Here is a 25,903-nt window from a genome sequence, read left to right as displayed (position 1 = left end):
TGATGGCGCGCTGGTGTGTGGGATGTCGGTACTATCCAGCAATTAAGATTTTTCCGTGACAATGTAACGCAACGGCAGGGCTTCCCTTTGCGGGCACCTTATAAAAGCGGGGAGGCGGAGTCGGTCCTTGTGTAGAAGCGCCACGGAGGGTGACAGCATCTCCGCAGGTATGGTCCGACTCCATCTCCTTCTATTCTACCTTCTCCTTCCGATTCGAGTCCGTTTTGTCGTGTGTCTTACATCTCATCTCCACCTTCACTGTCCTCCTTTTCTCCAGCCGCTGCATAGCAACAGGTAGCAGAAAGTAGCCCGGGATATTTATTAATGAATTTCATAATCCTCTCATCATTCTCCCTTTCCCTCTTTTTCACATGTTGCGTTATGAATGTAAACTGTGACGTTCAGGTGTAGTTAATGATACAACCTGGCAGTGGGGTATGTGTTTTTTTTTTTTTAATTTTTATACCACGTACCGGTGAGACACCGGTGATGTAGGAAGATGGGCTCGAATACGCCGGGGTGCTCACGTACGCCCTGTGACGTCACACATGTCAGAGCCTTTAGGTAAGCGGATGACGTCACGGCACGACTTCACGTCGTGACCGGCGAAGGTGTGTGTGTGTGGAGAAACGCGTGTGATGAAAATCAGGGTTCAAGTGGAAATAAGTGAAACGCGATGATTGCGCGCAGGAGGAGGGATCGGTGTGATGGGGAGATGGAGCTGCGGGAGGGGGTGCCTACGTGCGCTCCATCCCGCAGCTCTCAGGCTCCGGGTGACCGGGCGGGATGCGGCCGTCCAACCATAAGAGCGGATGATATTCACAGGAATGGGCCATCATCTCCCGGAGGAGCCTCATTAAATGCGCCGCTGCTTCACGTGGCAACGCGACCAGCAGGACGGGGCGGGGAGCGGGGAGCGACGGGCGACGAGCGGCTGGTGTTGGGCCGCAATCGCGCTCGCCTCGCCGAATGATGGAAATATGTGCCTTGAAGGCACCGCGATCCCATCACTTTCTCCGCGGAATCCAACTCCTCCATTCGGAGTGAAGGAATTCTCGGGGACCGTGAACGCCGCTCGAAGGTCCTGACCCTCTTCCGCCGCATGAAATGGGGAAGTTTAATTTTACTTTTGGTTCGATACGAACCGAAAGTGAAGCTGAGATCTGAAACGCATATCTTTGTGAGGATTTAGGTGGCCGTAGAGAGGCAGTCAGACCATAATTAATAATGTTACTATAAAATAAACAACAATAATACACTTATCAACAATCACCGAGCACGGGAACCCAGGGGGGTTTTTCTCAGTGGGCAACATTGGGCGATGATATTACTTGTCGGAAAATATGATGATCGTGAGTATTTGTGAACCTTCTTCCTGGAAAAGTTGGTCCTCATTTCCTGGTGATTTTCTTGGAAGCTGACTAATTGGTGTCTCATATCAAGTAGTTTCTTAAAAACGCAAACAAGACCTTTAAAGGAAAAAAAAACAAGTATGATTGAATTACTGTAGAATACAATAAATATGTATTTATTTTGAATGTCAGGGTATTGTATAAATGATTTATGTGCTCAAGTGGAGGCATAACAAAGTATCTCTTGAGCAGAATCCCTTGAATGAGACTCCCCGGTGAATGAAAAGTCAGTGTTCGGCCCAGAGCCTACAGTTTAAATTGATGAAAACAATGAACCCAGTGCCTCAGATACATTTTAGCATCTGAAACAGAGACATTGGCATATACTAAATATTTAAGGCAAAACACTCATCTGGATTTTTGAAATCATATTTCTATTTGCTTCTTTTTTCGCTGGAAAGGACATAGTTGGTATTCACCGCTAACGCTGCACGTTGTCTGTAGTGATCAAAAACACTCTTATAAAATGTAATTATCCACTTTGTGTTGGGTGGTGCTATGATGGACCACTAGACTGGAAATAAAACTAATACGAGAAGTCCGGTCAAGGATGTTTCACCCACCTTGGTCTGTGACATTATGTCATGAGAAATTAGCAGTCAGATCTGCACCTTAATGTATAAATGTAATGGGTTGTCACTCAGCTCACTCTCCTGTATAATGCTGGCACCCGTTCAGTAGCAGGCTGCAACACCTACACACTTAGGGTACAGGTCCTGGTGGTGGGTGGGGTCACCCTTGTGGCAAGTTGTGTCATCTTAGTTACAAGTGTTGCCTTCACAGGGTTACACACTGCGAGGCAGCAGCAGCAGCAGCTGGCAACATCCCCTCAGTGCCACCACAGTGGCAGATGGAGGGCCTGCTATGGCAGCTTGTGTGTTGTCTGGCTCGGAGCCTAAAAAAAAAGTCAAACTATCAGACAGGAGGAGTGTTATCTTTGTGGGGCCACTTCAGATTTATCGTCATGCTCCTGTCCTTGCTCACTGTCAGTATGTTAAGCTGCATATATTTTAAAGTTCAGATCAGTGGTCCCCAAACTACGGCCCCGGGGCCGGATAGGGGTTGCCTCCGCATTTTGCCCCTGAACAATATCAGAGATGCATTATGATTTTATAATCATCATGCAAATAATAATACAAATGCAATCATAATGAAATCTACTGGGATAAAATCTGTTCTACAACCGTACTGGTAGCTAAATGTGTTGTGTTGGTAAGTGTTGGTAACAGTTTGGTTTCATAGCCTGCTTGCTTTCTGGTTTTCACAGTGAATTTGATATGAGTGAGCTGCAAACACTTGTGTCTACAAGAAAATTAATGGTTCTTGGTCTATTTTTCTGTGAAAAACTTGTAACAGGTTATTTGGTTAGTACTTATTTCATAAATGGTGTTATTTATTTAGTTAATAATGTTATTATTTATTTTCTCAAATTTTTTTTCCTGTCAAGATCCAAGAAAGGGTTAATTTTTGGTCATGTGTGGCTTCTGGAAAACAATAAACGTTTACATATTGGCACCTTTTTGATCGTCACACTTTTTGTTACAAACTGACACGGCCCCCTCGTCAGAGAAGCGAAAAGTTATTTGGCCCTTGCAGGAAAAAGTTTGGGGACCCCTGCAATAGATGGTACTTCCAAAAGCTGCTTCTTTGACTGTGTCTTAATCTCACTCACAAATGTACAATGTGTCCGAATACCTTTTGCAGGCATATCACTAGTTAGAAATGTGTGAGCTGGAGTGTGTGTTTGTGTGTGTGCCAGGCGATTGTAATGGGCTTGGTTTAGTCAGGGTGGTATATTTTGGTGGCACTAAGGGAAATGGTGCTGGGGTCACGCAGGGGTCACGACACTTAAACTGTGTTTGCATGCAGCATATGGTAAAGGTCCTGCAATATGATACACATAGGTGAAATGAATTGTCCAGATTAAAAACTAGTAAAGCATCAGTGGCAAAATTCTATTGTGGATATTGTGGTTGTGCAACTTCCATGGTTTACATTCCTTGTCATTTTCATTCATTTTCATACACATATTTTGACTTACAATAAGCAGGAAATAGTCACAACGAGCACAGCTGTGGGCAAATAGATATGGTTAAAATAACAATATGAGATCTCATGTCATCCACATCCGCAAGTATTAATCATTTAGTCATTGTCTCTGGAACAATGTTCTTTTGTTTTGAAGTTACGCGGCATAAATTGTATGCATCAATAAAAATAAAGGAAAATAAAGCGAGATAATAATCTCCTACGTGTTTTTTGCAGAATAACCCTCATTTGGTCGGGCAAGACGGCAAAGCAAGTTTGCAAAGTGACTCAGGCGCGAGGTGGAAAGGCAGAGAGAGCGGCTCAGATGACGAGCACAGGCAGACGTTCACAGTCCGGCCAGTGTGTGGAGCCAGGAGTTTATGTAGGGTGACTTATTGACAGGAAGGACAGAGAGCAGGAAGGAGAGAACGCCTCCTTTGTGGGTGGCCTGCAAAGTGAAATACGCAAGCAATCAGGGAAACGCATGCTTAGCAGAGGGGAAGGATTTTTTTTAGTTCCCCATTTTGGTTTCCTAGCGTCATTTCCTGTGTGTGTGTGTGTATGTATATATGCAGTTTGAATACTGAACCACCAATGGGGATCACTGAGGTCATGAGATTCTATCACGTCAGTTTTGGGCCTGGATCCAAAAACATTTAGTAAATTGTAAGAAATATATTTACCTTGGTCCAATATGTTTAAAGTTCACTTCAAACATGAAAATGATCAGGACGCAAGCATAGGAAGCAAGCAGAGAGGCTCAAAGTGCACATGAGGAAGAAGCACAGACTGTCCCACTCCACTTACAGGATGCAGGAAGGTCATGAATAGCTGGTAATATAGTGAGTATTGATCAATTTGAAGAAGTCCCTTCTCTTACGGTTATTTAACTTCGTCCTGTTCAGCAGTCAATCTTGGTTTTTCATAGCATAACGCCTGTCACCTGGCTCGGACAAGGGGCTGTTGTGCACGGATGAGCTCAGATCAATAAGAGAGTTCAGAGTAACTAAGGTGTTATATGGCTTTATACGGTCGTAACAATATTTATCTATAAATCTGAGGCTTGCTGCCTCTACCTTCCTAGCTGGGCATCAGTCTTGTTTAGGCACTGGTTGAATGCTGGTCATGGCTGACGGGGCAGCTGATGATGAAACTGTCATTCTCAATTGGGGATATTAACTAGCCATAATACTTTCACCCTCTTACCTCTTACTTATGTAATTACTTCCCAACTGTTATATCCAAACGTTATAGCTGACTCAGTGTAACATTTGGCGCCTTTTAGTGTTGATAGAGCTCATTTTGTTTTTCTTCGCTTCTCAGTGGTTGGCGCTTCGGCCTCACAGCACAAAGGACCTGGTTCGATTCCGGCAAGGGGACTTTTCTGTGTGGAACTTGTGTGTTCTCGCCGTGTCTGTGTGATGTCTCTCCGTGTTTCCTCCCTCTTTCCAAAAAACCAGGCAGCAGGTTAATTGGGAAATATTGCCCTGAATGAGAGGGTGAATGTTGTTTGTCTGTATGTGTGATTGACTGGCGACCGTTCCAGGGTGTACGCCGCCTCTCGCCCAATGAAAGCTGGTATTGGCTCCAGCATCCCCCACGACTCTGAGATGATGGATGGATGGATGTCTCTCCAAGGTTGCTCACTGTTAAACTGATATCTGTCTAACATTTAATTAAAACTCAAGGATCCCCGTGTCAGAAAACTGATATCTGGTGTTGCTGTTACACATAGATAATTCAACAATATCATGTGTTTAAAGTTGCTGAAGAATTTATGATCAATAAAAGCACAATTTGACACATTATGAATCTTGACAACTTGTACTTTTGATATAAACATCCGCTTGTCCTTTTGGCCACTCCCTTCAAGGGTCGCCACAGAGAATTACCTGCCACCAAGTAACCCTGTCCTCTGTATCCTCTTCTTTCAGACCGACTGACTTCATGTCCCCTCTCAGTCTTTTCTTCGTCTTCTTTTTCTTTTTACCACTCCTTTAAAGGGTCCCCACAGGGAATCGCCTGCTTACCTCCCGAGATTTTCCTTCACTTTCCTCACAATATCGTCCGCAAAACACCACAGTCCAACTTTTGATATTAACATAGATGTGTATTCAATTAGAGTTTTTAATATGTGAAGGGTTAGTTTACGAGAAATGTCCTCCCAAACACTGCAATCAATCATTGTCTGGGCGCAAAAACAAAACAAAACAAAACAAAACAAAAAGGCACTAGAATTTTTATCCCTATCTGCTTTGACCTGTACATCTATAGGCTCTCAAGACTGTTGAGAGGACTGTTTGAGATGAACATCTTCCACCCTTACAATTAATTGTATAAAACTGACTGATTCATGGCCTCAGTGTGAAAGAGCTGCCCAAAAACTCTAGACTTTCTCAATATTATTATGAAATATCCTGATAACAAATACACCAATCTCATTTTATTTGTGTAGCCACTTTGGTACAGTGCTGTGCAATTCGTCGTTGTGCAAACTAATGAACAAAAAAATGACCGACACATAATGAAACACACCAGGATTACAGAATTAAAGGATTATCAGATGCTACACACTGCGTTTTTTTCTCAGCTTTTAGCAAAGAATGCCAGTCAAAGGTCAGGTATTTTTGCATGTTGCTTAATTTCGCCTGTGAGTTGCATGCGCAATTTGATGCAATCCTCCTCCAATACTGATTTCCTTAAATTGTCACAACTTGCGGTTTGAGAGTGCTTTACACCCGATAGCATTCACCCATTCACACACACACACACACACACACACACACACACACACACACACACACACACACACACACACAGTGATGGTCGCACAGCTGCTATGCACAACTATAACAACAACAACAATAATAATAATAATAGTAATAATAATAATAACAAAGATGATGATGATGATGATAATCATCATCATCATCATCATCATCTTCATCATCATCATCATCATCGCTATCACCGTCATGAACTTCATCATTAAAGTGAATATTCATGGATAAAAATTTCTTTGTAAACATGGATTCAATTCTTAATTGAATCCTGAAATATCATTAAATTGATTAAAAATAATTCATTACGTGACAATTAATTACATAACATAAACATGCTTTACCTCACAACAATAGTACTTTGTGATGTACTTTTATATACAGTAAATCTACACACCCTCACAAAAAATGGGAGGTTTGTTTTAAACCCACACAGTACAACAAGCAGAACAAACAAGGCCCATTCTGTTGAAAAAGCAGAATGTTGATTTTGTATAAACTTTTGTGGGAGTACAGCAGACGTAAACTGTGAGTGTGTGTGTGAGTGTGTGTGTGTGTGTATGAAATCTTTCAACGTCCGGTCACCAAACTAGCATGTTCCCATGCTTTCCCACAGACACACACACAGGGGCTGGAAATAGAATAAAATCTTGTCTTGTAAATCCATAAAAACTACTAGGATGAAATGAAACAACGCTAAAGAAATGCAGTATATTCATTTTCCCACCAGGTCAAGCATATTTTTTTTTCCATTTTGAAGTCACACTTATTTAACCATAACTTACTTTCAATAATTTGAGTGAAAAAAAGGCAAAAAAGCAGACAGATACACCTGAATTCAATGACGTTGCTTTGTCCCCTCATCCAGGGAACTACCTGGATTTGAGCAGCCAGAGAGCATCATGGGGGGAGCAGTGGTGGACGATGGGCCTACGGGGGTGAAAGCGCCGGATGGTGGCTGGGGCTGGGCAGTTCTGGCTGGCTGTTTCGTCATCACCGGCTTCTCCTACGCTTTCCCAAAGGCAGTCAGCGTCTTCTTCAAGGAGCTGATCCGGGAGTTCAATGTGGGCTACAGTGACACCGCCTGGATATCATCCATACTGCTTGCCATGCTGTACGGCACAGGTACATGAGGGATCAGCTGTCTAGAAATATCCATTATCTATTATTCCTCATTGCTCATCAAATCGATATATGTTATTACATATATATTAGAACTCAAGTGTCACATTCCTGATCTGACCCTTTAGAAATTGAACATTGGTTTTAAAGAACAGTTTTGTTCCTGCTTTTTCTGATAATTTTCTTGTTATTTTTCTAGTAAGAGTTTCATTAATTTATGATTTTCAGGTAATAACCTACAGTTTTAAGAGTCAATCCCTTTTTGACTGAATTTAGGTAATTTAGGTCTATTTTTTTGCAAGGACACTTTCCTTAAAAGAGATCAAGATTCAAAGTGTTTACCGTATTATCATATGTAATGTCTAGAAACTTGTTTCACTGTACAATGAAATTCTTATTTTGCTGTCCAAAAGAGCAAGTTTAGTGTAACAAAGGTTATGTAGTCTTGCATTTTCAGTTGTGATTGAACCAGTGACTGCTTATTGATTTACAGCTAATTTTCATGTATTTTTTCTGGCTTTATTTCTTTCAAATTTTCAATAAATTGACCTTAATTCCTCACTCATCTTCAAGGGGTTTTCCTTCCTCACTTTTGCAATTTCACACATCTTTTCAGGTCAATTTCCCCTCACAATTCTCTGGCGGTCACATATTACGTCATTTCTGGAAGAAAATACAGAATTACAAAAGAATCGGCCAAAACAAAATTCATCATCAATATTCAATGTAGACAAGTAACAAGTATATCATAACTCTCTTTGTTCCTCAGGTCCTCTATGCAGTGTCCTGGTCAACAAGTTTGGCTGCCGCCCAGTGATGATGGTGGGCGGGCTCTTTGCCTCGCTGGGCATGATCCTGGCTGCCTTTGCGACCAGTATCATCCACATCTACCTCTGCACTGGAGTCATCACAGGTCGGTTCACCGTACGTGTGCACGGACAGGAAACGCAGCCATTTTGCATCTGTGTGTTCCTCAAATGGAGCATGCAGTACCTTTTCTGCAGAGTTTTTCTTTTAGATCTTTCACAGACTGTCGCATTCACTCGATCACGCTCACGTTCGACCTGCTGGCAGACGTAGAAACACGAGGCCCAAATGCGCCAACGTGTTTACTCACCTTGAAAGTGTCAATGATGGAATTGTTCATTGAATCTCCGGGCGGCCTCAGGTTAGAAATGCACGCTAGGGTTTCTGCTGCAGAAGGACATGAAATGATCAAAAAAGAAATAGAGAAGATGACCTGAAAAGTAGCAAATAATTCTCGGGGGGTTAGAAAAGAAGTGGAAGCATATGCTTATTTTTTTAAAACAACATACATTTATATAAATTGTTTGTATCATATATTGTATATTTACATTATAAAGATGTCCAAACATTTGCATGAATTGAAAGACATTTTGCCAAATGAAAAAATTTACTTATTTTATTGAGAAAAGAGGAAATTATTTGTATATTTCCTCTCGACTTTACACGTGCCATCAGTTTTACAGTTCAAACAGCACCAGAACCTCCAATTAAGGGGACAAATGAAGTTTTTGGAATCTGAATCACTGCATCCCCCAAGAAAACGACTGTGAAATAAGTGGAGTTATTTGTGTATCTTACATCTAGCGCTTCATCTATTTACCCGGGTCGCCAGTGTCAGCTGCCTGACAGTGTCAGTGTCAGTTCGGGTCTCTTGTCCGAGCGTGCAACCGCCATGTTATTCCTGTCTTATGACCATCAACTTTGTGTCCACTCAGGTCTGGGTCTGGCTCTGAACTTCCAGCCGTCTCTCATCATGCTGAACCGTTACTTCAACGAGAAGCGCCCCCTTGCCAATGGCCTGGCGGCGGCCGGCAGCCCAGTGGCCCTGTGCTGCCTGTCACCTCTGGGACAGGTGCTGCAGTATCAGTATGGCTGGAGGGGGGGATTCCTCATACTGGGAGGCATGCTGCTTAACTGCTGCGCGTGTGGCGCCCTCATGAGGCCCCTACTGCCCCCTAAGAAGTCCACGGACTTGGAGGGCACCGGCCAACCGGCCGTAGAGAACAAGCAGCGGCCCAAGAAGAAGCTGCTGGACTTCAGCGTGTTCAAGGACAGGGGTTTCCTCATCTACACCGTGGCGGCGTCCATCATGGTGCTGGGTCTGTTTGTACCCCCTGTGTTCGTGGTCAACTACGCCAAAGGACTCAAGTATGAAGACACCAAGTCGGCGCTGCTGCTCACCATCTTGGGTTTTGTAGATATGTTTGCCCGGCCGGCGTCGGGACTTGTTGCGGGCCTCAAGAGCGTGCGACCCAAAAGCGTCTATTTATTCAGTTTTGCTATGATCTTCAACGGATGCACCGACCTCATTGGCTCACAGGTGAGTGATGCTGCTCGCTTGAGCTTCTACCCTTTGACCTTTGATATAGAATATATGTATGTATGTATGCATGCATATGTATATACTGCAAATAGTCATATACACACATACATCAATACATAAATATTCATGTATTTATGTATCATTTCATGAATGTCTACATCCACACAGTATGTATATAAGTCTATCTATCGATCTATCTATCGATCTATCTATCTATCTATCTATCTATCTATCTATCTATCTATCTATCTATCTATCTATCTATCTATCTATCTATCTATCTACCTATCTATCTATCTATCTATCTATCTATCTATCTATCTATCTATCTATCTATCTATCTATCTATCTATCTATCTATCTATACAGTATATATATATATATATTTATATTTACTGCTCAAAAAAATAAAGGGAACACTGAAGTAACACATCCTAGATGTGAATGATTTAAATATTCTTATTAAATACTTTGTTCTTCACATAGTTGAATGTGCTGACAACAAAATTACACAAAAATAATCATGGAAATCAAATGTATGAATCCATGGAGGTCTGGATTTGGAGTCACTCTAAATGAAAGTGGAAAAACACACTACAGGGTGATCCCACTTCCATGTAATACCCTTAAAACATGTCAAAATGAATCAGTGTTGCTTCCTAAGTGGACAGTTTGATTTCACACAAGTGTGATTGCTTTGGAGTGACATTGTGTTGTTTAAGTGTTATCTTAGTTTTTTGAGCAGCATATATATATGTGCGTGATTTAGTGAGTTAAGAAGAGACTAGCTATGCTTGAGTTTGGTCGGTGTGTTTCCCATGTCTCCAGAAATGCGTGACGGCATCTCTTTCTCCCCCCTAGGCCAACACTTACGAAGGCCTGGTGGTTTTCTGCATCTTCTTCGGCATGTCTTACGGGATGGTGGGGGCGCTGCAGTTTGAGGTCCTCATGGCCATCGTGGGCACAGAGAAGTTCTCCAGTGCCATCGGCCTGGTGCTGCTGATGGAGGCCATTGCTGTGCTGGTGGGGCCACCTGGTGCAGGTCAGTGGGCCTGTGTTTACTGCCATCTTGCCCCGTGTTAATCTGAGACATTTTGATGGGTTCCCGTTTTTTTTTTTTTGAATCATCATTTTATGGATCCTTGCCAGTGAGGTTGGGGGTGTGATCCCCCTAAAATCACATTTTAGAAAAACTCACCTTTTGGGGATCTAACTGGCTTAAAGATGAGCATAAAGTCAGTGACAAATTCCCAACAAGTGTTAAATGAAAATGGGAAATAAATTACAGCTAAAATCACAAAACATTTTAAACAAAAGTTGCCTAAAAATGATTTAGAATAGATCAGCGATTTAAAAGGTAATCATTTAAAAAACAAAGTTCCTGAAAAATTAATTTGAAGCCTCCTCAGATCATTATTAAAGGGCTGACTTAAAAATCAGCAGGAAGTTCATTGATCTTGTCAAGATTTTTCAGCAAGAAATGAGAAAAGTCTGGGAAACCAGATCACAAATAATGAAAAATTGAGCAAAATAAAATCCCCCCTCCTCCCCCCAAAAATAGAAAGAAAATGGCTTGAATGTCTATATTGTAGGTAAATGACAATTCTTACAAATTTAGGATAATTCGAGTTATACATTAAAAAAGATTAATTCCATGATGCTGTGTCATGATTCTTAAGGCCGTGGTCAGGAACCTCAAACAATCCTATAAACTGGACTTTTACGACATACTTAAGAGTGTCAGCTGTCTGACGTGATGTTTGATATCCCTCCTCCACACCAGGTCGCCTCCTGGATGCCACCCATGAATACAAGTATGTCTTCCTGCTGGCCGGCATTGAGGTCACCCTGTCAGCCATTGTCATTGCCCTGGGCAACTTCTTCTGCCTGCGAAAGAAAGCCGAGGAGCCCGAGGCCAAGATCGAAATGGCTGTGACCACGGAGGAGAAGGAGGGGCTGAAGGAGGTGACGGGCGGCGAGGAAAACCAAGAGACGAAGGAGAAAGAGAACGGGGAGGCCGCTGCTGTCAACGCAAAGGAGGAGGACGTGGTGACGGAGGACGCGAACGCGTCTTTATGAAAACAAGTTCATTTAGATGTAAAATGTACTGTTGATGATGAGGATGTGGTGAAGAGGAGCAGGTGCGCTCCATGATAGGGAACAAATTAGCGCAAGAAAGGCTCCCGCCTCTTGAATGAAAATCACGGTCTGATTATAACGGCTCATACACTTCACTGTCGCCCTGGATTACAAGTCTCTTTTATGTCAATGGTGCAATGGTGTATAAGAAAAAGAACAGCCAGCTTTTCTGGGTCAATTCTACCGCTGCCTTCGGAGTGGATTCCGTTCCCGGTCCCTGCGTTTCAGGATTCCTGCTATTTCTTTTTCCAGAAAACATATGTCAATAGGGTCCGGTAGGACAGACAACCACTCGCCAGCTTTTTTCGGGCACTTTCAACCACACCTCTGCACCTTCACATGGGGTTAATGGTCCCTGGGCAGGACTGGGATGTCACACCTTTAATAGTGATCTTTGTCCCCTCTTCCTCACAATGTTTTTGATGCAGTCAAAGAAGGGTTTCCTGACTTTGAGGGAAATTCAACAAAAAGGTATAAAAAAAAAAATGCATATGTTACAAAAAACTGCCAGCATCAAACTAAGAAGCAAAATATATTTTAACATAGAGATAGAAAGAGAAATATTAACCAACGCTCCGACAGAAATTGAGCAGACACAAATTTAAGTAGAAATGATCGGATGAAAATTGTTAGCTTTTAGCTTAACAGGAGTCCCTTTTTACTGGACTGAAAAAATCCTCCCTTTTTTGTTCTTTCTACAGCAGATGAAATTAAGAAAAAAACCCAACACAGGTGCCTGATATTTCTGAGGTCATTCCAAAAAGCTAAGAGAGTGAAGTGTCAGCCCAGTGAGTTTCACCTAGTGACCTGACCCCATCACCTCTCTGGGGCCACACGACAGGTGTCAGGCATTTTAGAGTCTCCAGCGAAATACTGGCAGGGTAATATATAAAACATCTTTAGTGCCGGTCAAGGAAAGATACATAACCAGCAGTGGAGGCTGTTTATTATACACACACACATATATATATTTGACAAATAAAATTCCAAGCCAGTTCCTTGTATAGTTGCATTTTCAAATGCTTATTTGGAACCTTTCTGCTGTGACAGCACTTTCTCAAAATCAATTCAGAAGATGAAGCGAGAGATGGTTTTGAGAGCTGGGGTAAGCAGATTGTTAAGTCAAACAGCTGGTCCTACATTAAAAACCTGAAGTGTCACTGTACTATTTGCACTTTATTTATTGTAGGTATTTTATGGATGTTGTATTGTGGGAAAATTCTCAATTTACTGGTTATTCTCAACATTGACAACAGGCAGCAAAACTACATGATGTAATTTTTATTAGTCTTGTTTGCTGTGATCATTAAAAACCTGTACTTTGTCAGTGTTTAAATGAGTTACTTTGACTGTGTTGCTGTCTGTTGGCACTGCGCTGTTGTTTTTGTGACACGCCTGCTTCTGTCATTTACATCCATTTTAACACTTACGATAGTGGAAGAAATATTGCTGATGTATTTTTCTATGTACACATAACAGACTGTTTTGTTTCACCTGTGTCTTCCATACGGCGATATGAATAAGTCACAGCAAACACAAAGTACAAGGAGTTAATTTATTTACAGTTTAAGTACACAAATACAGTGGCAAATACAAATGTGAGAAGGAAATTGTTGCTTACCTTTTTTGTTTACATAACTTAAGTTGTGTGGAGTGGCAGTTTAAAGAAGCTAGGGGTGGAAATCAAAAACTAAAGGATGAGAAGCAGGAAAAAAGAAAAAAAAAACAGGACCTTTCAGTTTAACATGGTTGTGGTTCACCATAGCCATGAGTCTCAAACATGATAATTGAATAATATTCAAAACAGAAAAACGCTGCTGCTGGGGAGGCCTGTGAAGGGATGGCAGGGGAAAAGGACAGACACACATACAAACATCCTCTCAACAAAGCATCATGTCAAATAGCGATGATAGAAGGGACACAAACAAAACATAATTCTTGGATCCCATAGCTTCCATTTGCATCATTGGTGTATATTTCAAATCGGTCACAGTATCTCTGACAGCCAATCATATGTGATTTCTGTGCTCCATGCAGCACTTCTGCCCAAAGCCGAGCTCTGGAAGAGGGGGCGTGCTGACGGCAGACACACACACGACTACACTTTCTGGCTGCCTGAAATCGCCGCTGCTTGGTTTCTGGACCAAACCAACAAGTTCAGACTTGTCCCTACATGTGTAAAACAAAATATGGGAAGATATTTACACATCTATATTACAAGTATTTCACAGCTTCAAATAATACAAATAAGAAAAAAAAATGTAAATGTTTCTGTACACAGTGAATAGAAATCTGGTTAAATGTGTCAAATGATGCTCTTGCTCCCTAGGTAAAGTGCACTTCTTTTGTACAACACTAGAAAGGGAACAGGGCTCACTGGGCACCAGGACCTGTAGTTGAACTAATCAGTAAATCAATGACCGCCTGCATCTGAGATACCAAAGCATGTTTGGTACATTCATGTTACACCTTGCTGTGGAAATGAGAAGCCAGCAAAACGGATCAGGGCTGAAAGCACAGTGGAAATGTTGAGTTTTCAAAGAGCATTTCCACAGAGGAGGGAGATCACCAGAGACCATTTGATTTACCAGTCTGTCAGCGTGTGCTAGAAAGGACTTGCTGGGTGGACAATCCACTGTCTGTTGGAAATCTCCCATGCTTAGAAATAGTAAAGATCTGACTGGGTAGGTGAGGGAGGGTTGTGCAAATGTCTCCTGAAAAAAGTGGACACAACAATCGTCCTGAGGTCCAACACTTGTAAGCGCTTTGGGAGGTCAGACCAAGAGAGAGCGGTGGAGCGAGTGTGTGTGTGTGTGTGTGTACAAGAAGGTGTTTGTCAGAAAGCAACTGGCTGGTTTAGTGTGCTGGCTGGTCAGCTAGTAGCTGTAGCAGTAGTTAATTCGTATCAGCAATGGTGGTGTCTGTGTGTCGATCTGTGTCTGAGTGAGCAGGGCTTGGTCCGCCGGGTCGCACTGTGGAGGCTCATCGAGGAGCAAGAGGATGGAGGCTGGCCGGCAGGACATTGGACACCATCTAGAAGACACAGGACAGGAAGCAGGAAGGTCAAAAAAGCAACCTTTCAGCTTTTCTCAGTGACCTCAGCTACAGGGTGCATCGTGTTTACGAATAATTCCCTGACTTTATCCAAAGGTTCATAATTTACAACTGGTGTGAAGGTGCGTTCAGGATGCATTGTCAGCCGAAAAAGAGAGATATACAGGACCTACTCAACTTACAAAGCAGAGGAGTGTAGGGTAAAAAACATAGCAGTCAATATTTTCTATCTTTGGACACCATTTCCTTCTGTGATGTTACAAGAGTTTTATCACAGGTGCGGTTCTGTAGGCCGAGCTAGAGACAGGATCAGCAGTTCCATCTTCAACTCATGTCCACATTTCTGTTTGACAGCCTTTAAATTAAGCACTGACCAAACTGACTATCAAGCAGATTTGACTCGATTTGACACTTGCTGTCAATTGGAAGGGATACCAAAGGTACATTGATCAGAGATACAATTAACATAAATGACTTTTTCATGTCTATTTGTAGTGTATTTTTTCCCACAATCATGCTTAAATGTCACATTTTGGGGTTTTTAACGATGAGCGAGAAAAAAAAGGTTGACAACTCTACCTTTAGATAAGAATTCAGCAACTGCCACAGCCAAACTCAATTGCAATTCTAAGAATCTGGATATCTGACGAGGGTTCCTTGGAAGCACTGTTGTGTCTAATAATTAACTGATGTTTTGCTATAATAGAATTCTCACTATTGGTTTTCAAGGCAGACAAAGTGTAAAAAAAAGCAAAACAGGAAGAACAGTTTAGTATCAAGAAAAAGCTAAAAAATGTATCAATGTTGGTATCTGTCGAATCCTATATTTTAGTGACAAAATGAAGCATTTCGCGTGGCAGTCCTGTCATTCGTTATGGCACACATGGTTGGAAAGACCCGTACATGAGCTGTATTTGCATTGCTGTTCATCTGACTTGATTGACTCCTGCCAGCCAAACAGGAGGGGGAATCCTACACCTAGAAACAACATTGTTCACAAAGGAGTGAGCTACTAGAGACAGAGGACATGTAACCAGGCTGGTTGTCTTGGCATCGGTCCACGCGACAGCAAGGCAGAGTTACAGCTTAAAATGCTCAGGAGCCACATCCTAGCACTAAGTACATATAATGACCAAGATGCCAAACATAAACACAATAGTTGATTATCAGGCCCTGCGGGTCAACTTTGACAAAAATGCCACTTTTGATTCCTTTGCAGCCTATTCATTCTCATCAATAGATAAATCACAATGATTTTTGTCATTTTGAATTGTTGTTTTCTTTTCATTGTCTTTATAAAAAGGGGCCCTCCTTCAGTGATACTTTGAGAAATCAAAGCAATTATTTCATCTGGGCTCCCTGGGTGCATCCTCTACAGCTCACCATGGAAATGATCAAAGAAAGGATATCAAGAAAATGCAAGGCTATGTGATCTTCTGCGAAAACCTTAGCACAGAATGGACATGGGTTGCTGTCATAGAAATAACACTGCCAGTAAAGATTATCATATGACAATTGCCTTTTGTTTCTGAAGCGATATCTCCTGTAAAATGAAGAGAGCTCTCCAGTCAGGGCAACTGGATGACATGCTTTCAGCCACAGCCACAAGAAAGCTGAAAGCAAACAAGGTGTCTCATATCGTGCAAGTGTTGTGTGTGGAAAAAAAGCTGTGGGGTGGGGGTTCTGCAGGTGAGGTTACAGGACTGCATCATGACAAACAGGAAGGGTGGTACAGGTTAGGGTCCTTTTGGACACCTTACCTTTATGCCACTTATCTGATGGATGTGGCAGTGACCAATATTGCAAGCAACAAGCCACAAGCACAAAGCTGATTAAAGGGGAATTCTGTCCATTCAGACGAGGAAATGGGGGAACATTCTTGGACTTTGATGCACTGTGATGCATTATCTACTCCAGTTCTCAGAGGTTTGCAAATGCTCAGTATCCAACTGTTAAATGAGACAGTGATGACGTCAACAGCCTGCTAATGTAGCATTGGCCAAATGCAGGGGCTGTGAGGGTATTGTGTAATAAGACAGATCAATACCTGACTGTCTCATTCAAACTGGATGTCAGACTCACTGGTGAACAATCGCCATCTGCTGTGTTCATCCGATTCCAGCTAAGACTCATTATCTGTTGGTTGGAGCCCAATAATGACTGATTCCTATGCCTACCATTTATTTTTTTTCTTGTGCTACTCCTGCAATGGGAAAATTTATCCAAATTAAAATAGCAGATGTTTTGGTGGAAACCAAAGACGCTGGAACCAGGACTAAACACAAGATTGTGAGGCAGCCCAGTGCAGAACTGGAAGTTGGACCAATGCATTACAAGTGCTTTGGGGATATGACTCACCCAGTGTTGCCGCCGTCACACAAGGACGTGGCGAGCGTCTACTTGGCGTGATGCTCGTAGGGAATGCTATTCTGAGGTTGGGGGAAGGAAGAGACAAGGCCCAATATGTCAAGTCAGAACCAACATCAAGTACCAAAAACTGGCGTACTAGCAGCACTTCATTTCTGCTTAGTCGGAAGCATGAGAATAGTGTGCTGCATGTGCCCAAGCTTAAGTTTTGTTACACATTGACCTAGTTCTCAGACCGGCAAACCATTAGAATGAGCACACAAGGACAAAGTTGAAAGGACTTCAAAGTGGACTTTCACAATTAAGTATTGACCAAGGAGACATCAAGCCATTGGACAAAAACAAAAAATTGTAACCTCTTTACATCCTGTAGTTTTGATACAGCAAGGTAGGCTGTCCATTCTGTTATAATAAGACTTCACTCTAGGTGGTTATTAGTGATGTGGCAAACACGTTGTGGTGCCAGGGTGGCCGGCCTCAAGTCTCCTGATGAGTCACAACTTTCCTCAGTAAAGTTATCCACATTTAGAAAGATGGTTCAATTTCAGTAACAAATTTGGTCTCAAATATTTATGTAATATTCTTTAGTTTTATCAGCATATCCTTTGTAAGGACCACAAAATTAGAACTAGTGATGAATTATAGATTTTGGATTGAAGGATTCTGGAGTGACATTTTTGTTAGCTGCTGTATCTGTGAAACATACACAACAAAGGTGGCAACAAAGGTTTTTTCAATAGACAGTAGTTTCGGACTGCTGGAAAAATAGAAAGACTGTTTCACTACAATATGAAACAACGCTGAACCTGTATTCATTGTGTTCACATTTCCTTCTAGAGAAGCACAAGAATCAGCGATTTATTGGATAAAATTTGTACAAATTTGTACAGAAACTTGTCAATCGAAAGACCAGCCCTACCCACTGATATTAACCAACTGTTTTTCAACATAAGCACGTGTTCAGCTTCTGCATATCAAACACAGTACATACACACTGAATGGGTGAATTGATTTCCATAAGTAGTGTGTTATTTGAAACACTGCTTTTGGAGGGGGTCATTACAAGCAGAGCTGCCTTGTACCTGTGAGGTGGACATGCGGGAGGTGTCTTGTCGCCCTGTTAGATCTGAGGAGGACACGTTGACAGGGGCACCGCGGTGCAGTCGCATGCTGACCTTTCGTTCACGCTCCATACCAGACACTTGTCGTGGGGAAGCTAAAGTTCAGAGAAAAACAAAACAAACAGGGCAGATTTCAAACTATTTTTGCACAATTATCAGTAAAACCAAAATACATCAGTGTTTTCCATATTTCTTTATTCCACAGTCATTTGAGAGAGAGCTGACCTGTGTGTGAAGTGGGTGTTAGTGGGGTGGGAGGAGCTCCATCCTGGGCACCCCTTGGTCGTCCTGGTGCAGCGGGCACTCCTCTGGCCCCTGGGTTTCTGCCATGTCTCAGCCTGTCCTCTCGATCACGGCGCTCTCTCTCTGCTTCTTCTGCTGCACGGTTGGCTCCCTAAGTTGAATAACATTTGACATGTATAATGTAAGAGGAGGCTCATGACGTAACTGAACAGAGATTTTTAGGGATATGACTACCATACAATGTTTTATATTGGCAAGGGATAGGACTACCATACAATGTTTTATATCAACATCTAAAAGATCAAAAGATTCATTTCAGCTGCCGTTTTATAGGTCTCTCTCACTCATCAGCCAAGTTACAAAAGAAAATAAGTTAAACATGCCACAAAAAAACAAAAATGCAAGACACTAAACTGCAAATTGTGATATTACTCCTACAACTGACAGGTGGTCCCCATACAGCTTAGATCATGAATACTTACAAACTTGAGCATGTTCCAATCGAATACATAGTCGTAAGAGAAGCCCTGTCTGTGGAAAAGGTTCCTGAAAAGCTGCCGTAGGTACGAGTAGTCTGGCTTGTCATCGAAGCGCAATGAGCGGCAGAAATTCAGGTAAGTTGCAAATTCAGCTGTAAGGAGGGAAGTGGAAAGATGTTTGAGCTCACCCATTTTGGATAACGCAGGTCAATATAATATAATGGACCCACTGAAAATTTGTTTTGGACTCACAAGGATATCCCTTGCAGAGCACCTCAATAGGAGTGGACATTTTCTTCTCACTGATCCGCTCATACTTCTGTCTCTTGGTTGCAGCCTTGAGTCCCTGCCAGGGCAGGGAGCCCAGATTGAAGTACATGAGTACGTAGCCCAGAGACTCCAAGTCGTCACGCCTCGACTGTTCTATAGGGCGAGAAAAGACCAAGGCCTTGTTACTTACCTGTGAAATGGATTTTAATACATAGGTAAGATGTGCAATTGTGTGTGTCATAGTACCAATCCCCAGATGTGTATTAATTGAAGCATAGCGCGCAGTGCCAGTGAGATTCTTGTTCTCGCGGTAAGGGATGTGCTGGTGTGTACGGGCATCACGGTATTTCTTAGCGAGGCCAAAGTCAATGATGTAGACCAGGTTGCCCTTCTTGCCAAGCCCCATCAAAAAGTTATCAGGCTTGACATCCCTGTGGATGAAGTTCTTGGAGTGAATGTACTCAATGCGACTGATCTGCAGTAAAGAAAACAAGCAAGAAAAAAAATGTTAATGTGAAGGGAAGGTACAGTGTACATGCTCAGCCACTATGAACTCAGGATCTGAACTGGCATAATGGTGAGTTTGCTTTCCAAAACTGTGCCCAATTAGCCACAGTAGCATAATGACAAATAGCTATAATGACCATTATGAAACCCCCTCACTATGCAAATAACAATGCCAACTGGCCCACAGGGAGCAATATAAGATTGTATCAACTGGGGGAGAGTGTTCAAACACTACCTGAACTAAAACCATTGTGAATTTTTCATGTGGGACTAGTTAAAGATTAGTCTAGTAAGCACACTTCACCATTTTTCCTCTGTGTAAGTGTTAGTGTGTTTATAGAGAATCCCTCTGTGTATGTTGCCATTTATATTTTTGTGTGTATGTTCTGTATCACATGAATCTACTACACTGCTGTCAAGACTTGATGTGGGGCGGACGTCTACAACATTGATTAAAGTCAACTACAATTATTCTTCTGGCTTCTTTCTGACCACGAGATAATTTTACTCCTTGGAGCAACACAACTCCAATTTAGGACCTTGGATTAAACTGTCAGATGATCTCTATCTAACACCTCACTAATTATCATTTTGACTAAAAGCATAGCCAGTTCACTCATACAAATTTATCTTACTATAAGATGCTACTTATTATAATTGATTTGTATTAGAAAGTAACATAGACACACCTTCAGACATATACAAATAACATGCTGATTTAAAAAAATGGACATTTGACTTACTGAGTTTTATATACTCCACTACCTATTAATACAACAATAAGTATTGATTTTAAGTATTAAAGAGCACACACACACACACACACACACGGCGGTCATGTGACTCTCTTTGCAGCGCTGATCAACCGTGATAACATAGATACATAGATAAATTTACAAAATAGTATTATTTCTCATGGATACTATGAAAACACACTGAAACAAAACAGAGCAGACAAAGACATACTTCGGTAATTTGTTTTGGGGGAAATTGTTGCATTTCTCACCATTTGATCTGCAAGGAGAAGAACTGTTTTTAGGCTAAACTTGCGAGAGCAGAAGTTGAAGAGGTCCTCCAGGCTGGGTCCCAACAGCTCCATCACCATCACATTATAGTCACCTTCTGCACCACACCACTTTATTGTAGGAATGCCAACTACAGACAGACATAAGAGGAAAAGCAATCATAATACTTCAGGATCTCTAAAAGTGAACACAATGCAGAGGTTTTTGTTTAAAACGATACAAAACTTAAGTATTATTTTGCTGGAAATTGAGAGAACACAGATGAGGATGCAAACAGCGTTGATATTAGCTTGACACAGACACAAACGGCCCGCGAGCAGCGTTCAACTAATAGATAACTCGTGAGCTGATACGTCACCTCCTCCTTGCATCATCTTGTAGATCTTGCTCTCGATGTGGAGCTGGGGATGTTTGGTTTTCACACATTCCAACTTAATGGCAACCTCCTCTCCCACAGAAATATCTGTGCCTGCAGATAAACAAATACTAGTGTTGGTCTGGACTTCAAACAACATATTCCCTTAAACTCCCTTCAGGGAGCTTTCTTATTAAAATAAAGAAAACAACTAGGTATCAGGATGACCCTGACTTTCACTGTGCCTTTTGTTCTGCATGTATCACATTCTTCAACAACAATCAAATTTATAATAGTATATTTATTATATAGCATGACTCAATCTTGCCCCAGAGAAAATAAAGTATAAGTTGGAAGCCAAATTAATCTTGGTTCTTAAAGGTGCCATGTAATGTGGATTTATATCAGTTGGAAGACTAAGCGATAAGCTTAATGGCCATTATAAATGACTGACGAGCTAAAGAATAAAACCAATGGAAAAAGGCAAATAGGTCAGTAAGTGAAAAGGAATATTTCAATTAATTTTTTACTGTCAACATTCTCTGTCACTTTTCGATGAGTAGACAATCTCATGCTGATTATTCATGTGACTGCAGAGAACTGTACAGTATTCCATCAATAAAATTACGGCAGAAACTTGAAGAGATTCTCATCCTCGTGAGGATAGAGGCTTTGAGGACATTTTAAAAGTCTCTGCCCCTGCTACTTGGTGGTACAATTGATACAAGGCAATTTGTGTTTTTTTTTTTTTAAACTGTCTCAATTCAGAAAATGTGGTCCTAAGTGTACAGTTCTCTGATTGTTTCCTTCAAGACTTAGGGACACCCTTTTAGAGTCAACAAACTTTTTTAGGACAAAAATGGTGGCTTTAATCTTGATAAGAGATGATTTATTTTGTGAGATAACAGGAAAAAATGTTTAACAATCCAACTTTTACCAGCATTATTGCAAGAGATGAGGAACAGCAGAGGAAAAGGATTCATTTCCACTAATAGTAGTTTACGGGGTTAAACATTCATCAAGTCTTCAGGTCATGATTTCTTTTAAAGATAATTTTCAGTCTAATTTATAGAAAATATAATACCATGGTATCCGTTTAATTGAGCAATCACCAATATGACAGATTTAACGCTAACTCCACAGAATTTGCTGTGACAGGACACAGCCTTTAAAAACAAGGACATATGTAAGGCAAAGCAAAGGGCATATCTGGTACCACATGTGTCAATACTTCCTGGGGGAAGGGATCCTCTTCTGCTGATTTTTCCCCTGTTAAAAAAGGGGAATTTGTATTTCTTTTCCTTAAATTATTGAGGGTCCAAATCCAGTTGATGTCATCTTTTGAAGAGATCGTAAAAACATTAGAGGTAAAATATTTTTAACTTTGGGCTGCATAAAGTGATTAGAGACTGAAAAATGGATAGTATTATCTAGTCAACCCCCCCCACCCCCAAAGAGAACACAGTTTGATTTGACTCCCGTGTACAAACTTGCAAGAATATTTCTATCAATCAGGTTCAAAAAATGAGCTGGATTCTTCTCTCGATGAAGAAAACATGGCAATGTTAACATGTCTGGACAAGTTCTAGGATTCCCTGCAATATTCAAATCTCATCAGCCATGCAAATGGTACTCAACATCAATATCTTTTGTAAGCATGTGTTCAGTGAATGGCATGAGTGAAGCTCCAAGGACTTGTAGTAATTGCAATATTATTTTTCATAAGTAAAAGCAATAAAAACACAATTTTGGAATAAAAGTTTCAAACAAATGCAGGTCACAAAGCTGGTTGAGGGACACTGATGCTTGTTAAAAGAGGGGAAAAAAGCTCCTGATGCCCGTTTAACAAGGGTGGGCTCTTTTCCAGGTACTGTCTACAAGAGCTGTTTCATTGTTTACACTCCTGTCAGAGTCTCTGCTGGACAGGTAAAGACGCTACATTAGGGTGTGGCCAGAATCAGCCTCTGGGGCAAAAGGAACAGGGATCACATTAAATTACTGCTTTACACAGTCAAACAATACAAAAGTTGAACATATATAAATATATGCAAATAGTTGTGAAGTATTAAGACAGTGAAATCAGGCACTTGCTAAAGATTTATAAAATGCTTCTGGGTGTGTCTGTTTTTTTGGTTTTTGTTTGATTAAGAGCAGCTGGCTGGCAGCCAATGAGTCTGTCTGACATTGTACAGCATAAAAGACAATACAAACTGCTGTTGCTACATGTCATGGTCACTAGTAGGAATTTAGAAAAGCAAGGACAGAATATGTTTAAATGGCTATGTGACATTTGCAGGTTCATTAAGGACATGTGTGTAATTTCGATAGCAAACTGAGTAGGATATCAAAGTGCACTGTTAATTAACTCTGGATCTTCTGCTGTCCAGCTGTCTTGCTTAGTGAAATCATCTTAAACTCAAGCGCTTCGTGTGAGAGCATAAGTGAAAAGTATTTAATCATAGTACTTTGAATGCAAAGTTGGAACCTCCTGTCAAACTCCAGGTGGTTGAGGTATCTAAACATGACTACATCAGCCTGATACCAATGTATTATGACAGTAAGTTGTACCAAATAGTTATCACTTTTCATACAATGAATTTATAAACACTTCAATTGTGTAAAACCATCAAGACAAATCATTTACTGTGTGTGTGTGTATATATGTATATATGTACACACAAATACATACATACATAAAACATATAAAAAGAGTCACTAAACAGAGATTACTGCACTTTGTTTAACTACATTTCACTGAACACTTCAGTGAAAACACACAAAATTCTGGACCCCCCTAATGACGTTTTTCATCAGTTATATTTATCACTCTTGAACTCATAAATTGATACTACCCAGAGTGTGTGTAAATTATCATGATGGCATCTCATCAACAGTGAGGTTTCTATCCCTAGCCAATACAAGTCTAACCTGTAGGGTTGGGTCAGCACAAATTTCCATACCATGGTCAGTAATAGCATCATTTGTCATGATTCCAATCTGTGAATGACAGAGGATTCTGCACTGCCTTTGTATTTTTGAAACTGTCTATTACAAATGGAAAAAAACAGATGGACTTAAAGGAACCAACAATATACAAATATTATGGACGTTGTTATTTCAATTAGATTTATGGCCATCTTTTCTATTCTGAATGATGTGCAGATGTGAAGAATTTGACACTAGAAGGCGGTTTCCAAATTCAACTGAGGGGAGGGGGGGGGTTGTGTACTCAACCTTGGATGGATTTTAAGGCGGGTACTGACACAGACATTGCAATTGGTTTAGGAGACAATGAGGATAAATTATGAAACTTATGCACGTGTTAACTGGAAATTCATAAGCCTCTTGAAACAAATGAAAAAGCTATCACCTTGCAGTCAAAAGCTAATGAAAAACACCTGCATACTTAGAAAATTATCATCTTGCAGTGGGGGGTGAGAGCATTGTGTTTGTTTCCTTTATGCCATAACCAAATTCAAAACAAATGATGAACCAAAAGAATAAATCCAAAAACTCCAACTGTCTTATGAGTCCTGTCTCCAGCAGCATATTGTAGGATACTGTGTCCTTTGCAAGCAGTGAAGAGGAATTGGGGTTGTATTGTGTTACTTGTGGGTGTTTCTGGTTTTGAAAGTAAACAATGTAGCCAGAGATAAACGAAAAGCAAGTTTGTGATGACGGTTCATGGGCTTATCTTTGCTCTGGGCAAACCAAAAGCCTGCTGACGCCGAGTTTTCAACGGGTTATAGTGATGTTAATCCGGTTAGACTAGCTAACGAACTATCGAAATAACAGTTCTTTCCATCCTGGCAACAACTACTACAAAGTACGCGATATAGTTTACCTTCACTATCACGATTTTTGGCACCGGTGGTTTTAATTGATAGTTACTGTAGAAGGCTATGGGCAAAAAAACTAGGTGTTAGCTAGCTGGCCGACTGGGGGTTACCACAAATAAGACGTGAAACTATGGATGACATTTGAACGCGAAAATGTTGGAAATGGTCAATATTACGGTTTTGTTGACAAACAGATCGTTAATGCTGAGTGACGACACGGTTAGGTCTTGGTTAGTACACTTTACTCACCTAAATAGATGTCCCCGAAGGATCCACTTCCGATTTTTCTGCCCAGTCTGTATCTGTTCCCAACTCTCAGTTCCATTTCGCTGTTACTAACGTATTTCTTCGTTTGTACCGTAAAAACGTTTATTGTCCTAAACGTTCAGGCTGTTTACCTCGCCTCCAAAAAAAAACCCCACCTTCCTTAAGTGGTTAACAACCCCCCTTCAGTTTACTCCCTCTTTCCTCAGAATCCTAGACGGTCTCCTCTGTAACAATCCAAATTTCACCATGCCTTTTTTGTCTTTTGGCGGAGTGAATGTCTACAATTTAGATATCATCCAAAAGTATCAAGCGCGTAGTTTATGTTCTCCCTGTTTTAGAGGTCATTATAACCCGAAAACAAAAGGATTGAGACGGATTTAAACCTTAACCCCTGATCGTACAGCCCTTCGGACGCTTCCACCATCGGATTTTTTTTCTCGTCGGGACGTGAGGGCTGAGCTGTGCGTCGTCGCTGTCGTCACTTCCCCTAGCAACTGCGGGCAGATTGGTAAAACGAGTGGAAGAATATTATCTCAACCCACGAA

General features: G+C 41.2%; 2 protein-coding genes across 8 annotated transcripts; one reads left to right on the top strand and one right to left on the bottom strand.

The window, feature by feature from the left end:
* The first annotated feature begins 137 nt into the window (after positions 1-137).
* slc16a3b (solute carrier family 16 member 3b) lies at positions 138-13,441 on the top strand. Of its 2 annotated transcripts, none has more exons than XM_086140275.1 (6): positions 138-167; positions 7,089-7,345; positions 8,112-8,255; positions 9,085-9,689; positions 10,554-10,734; positions 11,476-13,441. In XM_086140275.1, the coding sequence occupies exons 2-6, from the start codon at positions 7,123-7,125 to the stop codon at positions 11,769-11,771; spliced, it is 1,449 nt and encodes a 482-aa protein (XP_085996401.1). In that variant the 5' UTR covers positions 138-167; positions 7,089-7,122; the 3' UTR covers positions 11,772-13,441. The 2 variants fall into 2 exon arrangements, with proteins under 2 accessions (XP_085996401.1, XP_085996400.1); XM_086140274.1 differs by lacking the exon at positions 138-167 and adding an exon at positions 679-1,081.
* Positions 13,375-25,890, bottom strand: csnk1db (casein kinase 1, delta b). 6 transcript variants are annotated; one of them, XM_086140280.1, is made up of 10 exons: positions 25,341-25,878; positions 21,256-21,366; positions 20,879-21,027; positions 19,612-19,840; positions 19,348-19,518; positions 19,099-19,247; positions 18,599-18,767; positions 18,335-18,468; positions 17,244-17,309; positions 13,375-14,864 (listed from the first exon to the last, which is right to left on the bottom strand). In XM_086140280.1, the coding sequence occupies exons 1-9, from the start codon at positions 25,414-25,416 to the stop codon at positions 17,259-17,261; spliced, it is 1,239 nt and encodes a 412-aa protein (XP_085996406.1). In that variant the 5' UTR covers positions 25,417-25,878; the 3' UTR covers positions 13,375-14,864; positions 17,244-17,258. The 6 variants fall into 6 exon arrangements, with proteins under 6 accessions (XP_085996406.1, XP_085996407.1, XP_085996403.1 ...); XM_086140281.1 differs by having other exon boundaries at positions 17,244-17,314; positions 25,341-25,859; XM_086140277.1 differs by having other exon boundaries at positions 19,348-19,840; positions 25,341-25,890.
* Positions 25,891-25,903: the final 13 nt, after the last annotated feature.

The sequence above is a fragment of the Fistularia commersonii genome, chromosome 33 (genome assembly GCF_037954325.1).
Source record: "Fistularia commersonii isolate RoL2024-O1a breed Wild chromosome 33, RoL_Fcom_v1.0, whole genome shotgun sequence".
NCBI lineage: Eukaryota > Metazoa > Chordata > Actinopteri > Syngnathiformes > Fistulariidae > Fistularia > Fistularia commersonii.
The sequence above is the reverse complement of the archived record's forward strand: the minus strand, read 5'-3'. Positions and strand labels throughout refer to the sequence as shown.

Coding starts and splice junctions, on each gene's coding strand:
- slc16a3b (XM_086140274.1), top strand. CDS start 861: ATGCGCCGCTGCTTCACGTGGCAACGCGACCAGCAGGACGGGGCGGGG. Junction 8,256..9,084: donor CTGCACTGGAGTCATCACAG/GTCGGTTCACCG, acceptor GTGTCCACTCAG/GTCTGGGTCTGGCTCTGAAC. Junction 10,735..11,475: donor GGTGGGGCCACCTGGTGCAG/GTCAGTGGGCCT, acceptor CCTCCACACCAG/GTCGCCTCCTGGATGCCACC.
- csnk1db (XM_086140277.1), bottom strand. CDS start 25,416: ATGGAACTGAGAGTTGGGAACAGATACAGACTGGGCAGAAAAATCGGA. Junction 21,367..25,340: donor CTTCGGGGACATCTATTTAG/GTGAGTAAAGTG, acceptor GTTTATCTGCAG/GCACAGATATTTCTGTGGGA. Junction 18,768..19,098: donor ATTGGAACATGCTCAAGTTT/GTAAGTATTCAT, acceptor TATTCAACTTAG/GGAGCCAACCGTGCAGCAGA.